This window comes from Egretta garzetta, unplaced genomic scaffold (assembly GCF_000687185.1).
Source record: "Egretta garzetta isolate BGI_Z169 unplaced genomic scaffold, ASM68718v1 scaffold54, whole genome shotgun sequence".
NCBI classification, from domain to species: Eukaryota; Metazoa; Chordata; class Aves; order Pelecaniformes; family Ardeidae; genus Egretta; species Egretta garzetta.
This window is the reverse complement of record NW_009259313.1, coordinates 1,652,339-1,659,462: the sequence shown is the minus strand read 5'-3', so window position 1 is coordinate 1,659,462 and position 7,124 is coordinate 1,652,339. Positions and strand designations below refer to the sequence as shown.

Sequence of the window (7,124 nt, the reverse complement as noted above, 5' to 3'; positions counted from 1 at the left end):
AAATTCTCAAGGTCTGAAGTTGGCTCTTTCATCAATATGCCGTATTGCCTTTGGGGAAAACAGGGAGGATATAACGATAAAAAAAAAAAAAAAAAAAAAGTAAAAATTGGTCTCTGTCCTTTCCTCTAGTCAGGAACAGTGGACTGATTAAATGGTCAATATTCTAGAGGAAATGTTATTTTACAATAACAGCTGCTACAAATCAAGGACATGTACTTTTCCTGCAAGAACATTCTCCTCCAATTATTTAACAACATCCTCCCCATAACCACATTAGGAGAGAAATACTGATTGTTGGCTATATAAAAATCAAACAAGTCACCTATGCGAAACACAGCCCATCAGTAACACATGTTCTGCACTCAGCACTGTGTCACTTATAAATTGCACTGAGAAGGAATGACTTGTCTTCAAAATCACTGATCCAAATCAAGACCACTTTATTTACATTTATTCTACACATGTAAAGAGTTGAGCTCTTGCAAAATAAAAGCATGTACAAGCTGTCCAACAGAAAAATTTTAGTTTTGTGTAATTCCTTGGAAAAAGGTCCTCTAATATAAGCTCCAGACTGTCCTTACTATCTCCCTCCCCTCTCATTTAATCCTCTGAAACACACACACACACAAAAAAAAAAAAAAAAAAAAAAAAAAATCAGAAAGCAAAAGTTTTGCTAGCTGATTAGAAGACCTTAAGACCTTAGAATCTAACTATCAGAGCACAGGGGATGAGGCAAATGCATGACAAAACAGGTAGAGACACTCTGATGAGAGGTCTTTAAGAGACCTCTTCAATTTAAACCAAGGGTTTTAACAAGGCAAAAAACCCCCACAAAAATGTGACCAAATACCTTGGAAATTAATTAACTCATTATGACCACAATAAAAAAACTAGTTTAGATTATCAGACATTTGCTTCATTGAGATGAACTGAGAATTAGAAAACCTCTAGTCTAACCTTCTGGATATTAGTCTTTTCTGCACCTTTGGCAGGCCAAAAAAGAAGTTATCCCTCTCCAACACCAGTTACTTTTATTTTACATAGCTCTTAACAGAATTACTCTTGTGTGTTGTTTTTTAATTGCCAAAAGAACTTCAAGGTGTCATGACCCACTGTTTTCCCAAGCAGATTGTTTTATTGTATTCAGTGAAAGAAAAGCAAAGGAAATTAGGTGTTTGTGATTTGATAAAACTTCTCATCTGAAGTTCCAAAATATTAAAATTTTTCAAAAAACTAGGAAAAGTAGGGCAGAAGCTGAATGAACTTCATCACACAACTAACTTTTCTTGAAAGAAAATCTAACAGAAAAAAATCAAATACCACCATCATCACTACATTTCATTACCAGGTTCTTTCCCTTGCATTCATTATTCGAGTCCTTTTTTCAACACTTACTGTCTTAGCAGCTGTCGTCCTTGTTTCCATATTAGCTGACTGTTCTGTTGTGGCTGAATCTCTGTCTCATTCCCTTCATCTGGAAAAGATTATTTAATTATGAATATTTTTTTCCTCGTCCTACATTTTAAAAAGCTGCCCATCCACTTGAAAAGACAAATGTGATTTGTCTTAAAATTATTAGGAATGGTTTAATAACAAAATAAAAGATTCAAAGCGCCAATCATCAATCAAGAGAGAAAAAATGCACATAGCACATAATTGTAGTACTACATAGACATAAAGACTGCCAGGTACACCCTACTGGACGAGAGCAAGTTCCACTAGTCATCAGCGCCTTCCCTTCTGTCTCACATCCAAAAGCCCCATCTTCGTCTTTTTTCTTTAAGGGCACATAATCACATAGACAATCTGAAGTCCCATTTTTGCATTAACCTTCCAATATAATTGCTGCTCATAATTTAAGTTTGAATACAGACATCTTTACCTGCTAACAATACCAAGCGCAACTACAACATATCTATTTACAGCTTACTGTCCAATCAATTCCCTTAATATTTGACCATTCAACATAAAACCAACAGATCTACTCACATCAACTTTAAGTTCATCCACGTTTGTATTAGGGAAAAAAAAAAAAATACAACAAGGGTGGTTTGTTTAATTTTTAACCTGAACAGCTGTTGAAAAATTTTCACCAAATTTTCCACTATCATAAATTTGTACCCAAACAATACTACCCCAGGAAAATCCACCAAAAAAAAAATTGCAGCTGATCTGGTGAGAAACCTGTCTGAATGCTGGCAACCAACAGCTACACATTTATTCCATATATAGCTTCATACTACATCACGGTGGGGCTTTTTCTCTTTTTCTCTCCTCCAGGAGATACATAAGCATATGCTTCCCAAGATAAAAGATCTTGGTTTATTATCTATGAAAGCCTCTACAAAACTTGAAACCCTTGTGGTCCAAACACTGAAGGATGAACAATCTGCTTCTGTAAACAAAAACTAAGAACCAGAAAAACCTGTGGTATAATCCTATGAGTAACTTGATATGTGATGTGGGAAAGCTACTGTCTTTATGGGGAGACCATTTACCTTTAAACAACTGAATTAACACCACACACAAAAGAACCACTACCCACCCAAAGAAGCTATCAAAGACTAATCAGAATTCATATGCAAGGAGTGCCATATGACTTTTATCCATCTCAAATCCACAAATCCATTTAATAGCAACCATAGCAAATAACCAATTGCATAATGATTTTCTGATGACAACTGAACACAGCTGGACCCAAAGCACAACTACCAAAGCTCAGTCTACAAGAATTAAAACATGACTGAGATAAATCTGCCTGTAAATTCCTTTTGAAAGCAAAACCCCTTCTTCCAAAGGCACTATTAAGTATATCTACAGGCAAGAATTCTCTTTTGCTCAGTGTCCTCAAAACTGATGACCGCTAAACGGGAACATTGATTTATAGATGAGAACGAAGAGACTTGCATTATGAACAAATAATAGCAGAAGATATCACAAGCAGTAAAAAAACCCCCTGAATCCTCAAGAGATCATAAAGAAAACAAACAACAAGGACCCAGTTTGAAGAACTAGTAGAAACACTTCCATGTTTTTTCCTGACTAGGCTGGAAAAACAGGGGCAGTGGGGGGAAAGACATGGACATACAATTAAGTATCTATGAAAGACAACTCCAAAGAAGCATGATAACAAAGCTTCTATTTTAAGTGTGTATCTTTAATCAGTCCAGATTTCATATAGAACAAAAGTGTACATTTCTGACAGCTACATGTATAGAATGCAGTAGGATAAATCAAGATAATGGAATTTTAACAAACTTAATTCCACAAATGTTCACTTTGCAGAAGTAATGTACTGGCTATGGCTCTGCTGGGCAAGCCAGGCCTTGCACTACATTGTTCAGCTGGAAACTGGAACATGCTATAGCTGCATCCTCAGAAATTACAAAAACCAAACATGTCTAGGATCTTGGTATGATCAGGACAAAGTTTTTCAGTGGTCCAGATACAGGTTGGGGTCTTCCACTTAGTAACACCAAATTAAACTACTTCTTCAGTTAAGGAAATAACCTTGATAATAATGTGAAATAAAATTTCTCAAAAATTCGCTATATTTTGGACAAGAAAAGCCTGATGTAAAGTTTCATCGGTTGGTGTGGGGTTGGATTTTTTTTGTTTGTTTGCTTGTTTGTTTTTAATGACCTTCTAAATCCAATAAGAATTAACCATGAGATTGAACCAGACCATCCCTTCCACATAGCAAGTGACAGAGCTCAGGTCTGCAGACTTTCTATATTGTTCCTTTATGTACAGGTGGTTCTAGTTTTGTTGCTGTATTAGGAGAAGTTGTATTAGGAGACTGAGGTACCAAAATCATCACCTATTACTTCTCCTTTCAAGGGCTTCACCTATAACCAGATCTCTGTAATCCTTTTTTCTCCTGAGGAAAGGATAGGGAGATAGAAAGGGGAATGAAAGGAAGTAATTTAAGTTCTTAATTCCTCAAGTTCAATGCTTACAAATATTTATGTGAACCAGGAGACGCAACCCCTAGAAAAACCAATCAATCAGCTTTCCATAGACCAAGGTGAAAAACTGTCCTCACAGCATAGCACTGAATTTAGTTGCACACATTTCCAATGATCATTGGGCTTTTGTAAATAAATTCCCCACTCTCAAACTTTCACTTATGTCTAATATGCATTTTCATTATTTTTCTCATGGAATACCACTGAGGCAATTGAACAAAAAAATTTGTACTGTATCTTTCGTGTCCTTTGCATTAACTTTTTATTCCAAAGAATTATTCAAAGATAAAAGGATTCTATAGCTATAAATCTAGTATCTCCCTGTTCCAAAACATCCATACGCATTACTAAGGAATAGAAAAAGTATTCTCTCCTGGAGCAGTTTGTTGGTTTGGTTTTTTTTAAATTTAAACTCATTTGATTTATTAATAAACTCTTTCAGAGTATTAGCACATATTTTTAATTTTACAAGAGTAAAATACAGTCTTTATTAATAATTTAATAATAATGTATTAATATTGTATCTCTATTCCCACTGCATCCATTAAGTGGCTTATTTTATCAACACTATCATTTCAGCATTTGCACAAACCACAGTTAAGCTTTTATGCCAGTAATGAACTAATTCTTAATGAATTCTTACCAGAATCATAGTTTGGTGGCTTCATATCTCCCTGATTCAATTCTGTGCCATATTTTAATTTGTGATACTTAGCCCTGAAAGAAAAGAAACTATTAGCACATTTAAAGGGTATCTCTATACACATAAATGTCACCTGTCTTCACTTGAAAAGCCTCTCCTTTCTTCTATTTTGCTTAATTATTTTTTCCAAGTTTGATACATAATTGCAAACTGAATACTGACAAAACCCAGGGATCAGCAGACTGCAGATTTTAGAAAAATGTTCTTGCTACAGAAAAGGTTCCTTCCCTGTGGACATGGGCTACCCTCTGCTTCCCTCCCCACCCGCCCTTTTTTTTTTTTTGCCATCACTATGAAACAATTCTACTACTCACATCCGTTCAGTGCCATCTACTCCGTATTTCATAGTCACCTCAAATAAGCAAATCTGATTTTTATTCCTTGAAATGCTATGCTTTCCAACAGCAGCAGGCCCTTGATTAGAACTATTCTAAATGAGGTTTAGCACTGACAGCAGCCCGTCTCCACCAGTTTCTCTCAAAGCTGCTACATCTGTCACTTGACCAAGTTCAAAAATGGAGATTTCTCTTCCAAAAATATTCAGCCTACAGAAGGCCTGTTGCAATAAACCCCACAAAGCGTGCTATACAATAAGAGTAGCTAGAGGAAAAAGGGAAATGCTTTTTAATTTGAAAAGCTTCCTTCTACAGAGTCAGGGTCTATAGACTTTTCAACACACAAAATAATGCCACAGTAGTACAGAATTACAAATGCACATGTAAGTTATTAAAGATTCATTAGAATAGTGCTATAACACAGCAACAGAGAAACTGAGGCAAAGAGAGCCCTGGCCAGTTTTGCCATCTGTTCCCCCTTCTCTTGCACTCGCTCTAACTTTTGTCTCTGTGATTGTTTTCTGCCAAACATTAGAATTTAGACAACTCAAAAGACCCTGATTCCCTATAAACTTTTGTAGGCCTTCATAACTGGGTAGAAAAGCGGCACTCATACTAGTTCCTACTCAGAATAAAAGGCAGGGAAGAATTCCGGCAATGCTGGTCACGCAGCCTTAGCTGGGACGACCAACTAGCACACACACACGCAGCTCCAATGCAAACATACAGAGCTAGGTGTAAGGTGGTAAGATACATGCTACAAAAGGCAAAAAGAAAAAAAAAAACTACCCTCACATACACCAACATGAAAATGGGCTTCATTAGCTCCACTCCTCAAATGGGAACTCTTCCACCTAAAATTTGTTTTTAAAAAAATTAATGGATATGACACTTGAAAATTGTATGAGGCAAGTCTCACTAAGCTCAAATGACTGTATCAAGAACAACTGTGGACAATGTTTTCAAGTTACCTCCACCTCTTCATTACTTCTCAAACATCTTCATTACATTACTGTTTTCTTTTGCTTTTTCCTATTTCATCATGAAAACTCATTACTTCTAACAAAATGCTGCTGAGGGAAGCAATGCTTGGTAATTCTTATGCTTCAGTATCAACAGTACTAGTTTCCTAATCCAGCTGCATGTTAATTATAATAAACATTTAATTCTGGAGAAGAAAGGTAATAAGCACAGAGTGAAGAAACGCCTCTTAGGCATAGCAACAAAGACAGATGAAGCAACTGATTTCCTCCCCAAGAGCTAGAGCACTAAGCTCTAACTCAGATGAGCAGGAACCAGCAAGGAAAGGGGAAAGTAGACACCTGAAACATAGTAAGTGAAGGAAGAACATTTTGGTCAGTACGGAAAAGAATAACCAAGAACAGAACAAAATTAAATCTGAATGCTCAATCAAAATGCTTATCTTTCCTTTCCCAACTAGCTGTTTCCTACATCTCACCAGCAGAGAGATATTACCCTGGTAAAACAATCACACTTCATTATTGTTAAATACCAATGCTATGTATACTTTCCCCCCTTGCCCCCCATCACCAATAAAAAGTAATGACTAATCAAGAACTAAGAGATGCTCTACTCTATCGCTAACATATCTCACCAACTTTAAACACTACACTGTCAAAAACTTCAAGTTTTTATGCAGTCAGTAACTCAAGTGACCCTAATGTCTAATCCATTTTGATTTGGCTTATCAGAAGCGAGCACAATATTAATACTTCACTTTAATCTGGATTAGTGACCTATACTGTACTCTACTCAATTCCTGCAAATAATTTCAGAGAACAGTTAGTTTTGTGGTATGACGCATTTGTTTTTAGCTCATGGGTCTTATACAAAGTTCCATTACCCTTTATGCATTCACTGATTTTCTTATCAAAGGTTTGTTAATCATGTTCACCCTAAGAACCAAAGTAAAATGTTTGCTAGGTTAACTCCTGCATAATGATCCTGATAGGATCACTCCTTACACCTTTTCTGTTCCTCAGATCTCTCACCTGTTCTCCCAAATCCATTTTTCAAGAAGTCAGCTGCATTTTTTTAAACTTTTCAGTATATCTATTCCAATCTGTTACATCTGTGTATGCTCATTTTTAAAATCTC

General features: G+C 36.0%; 1 protein-coding gene across 5 annotated transcripts in view; it reads right to left on the bottom strand.

The window, feature by feature from the left end:
* Nucleotides 1–7,124, bottom strand: part of STRN (striatin) — a 72,872-nt gene that overhangs the window by 46,893 nt on the left and 18,855 nt on the right. For all 5 annotated transcript variants that reach the window (XM_035892001.1, XM_035892002.1, XM_009636443.2 and 2 more), the window contains exons 3-4: nucleotides 4,612–4,685; nucleotides 1,396–1,474 (exon numbers count right to left, since the gene is read on the bottom strand). In XM_035892001.1, the coding sequence (XP_035747894.1) occupies nucleotides 1,396–1,474; nucleotides 4,612–4,685 (153 nt within the window). The remainder of the gene's footprint in view (nucleotides 1–1,395; nucleotides 1,475–4,611; nucleotides 4,686–7,124) is intronic.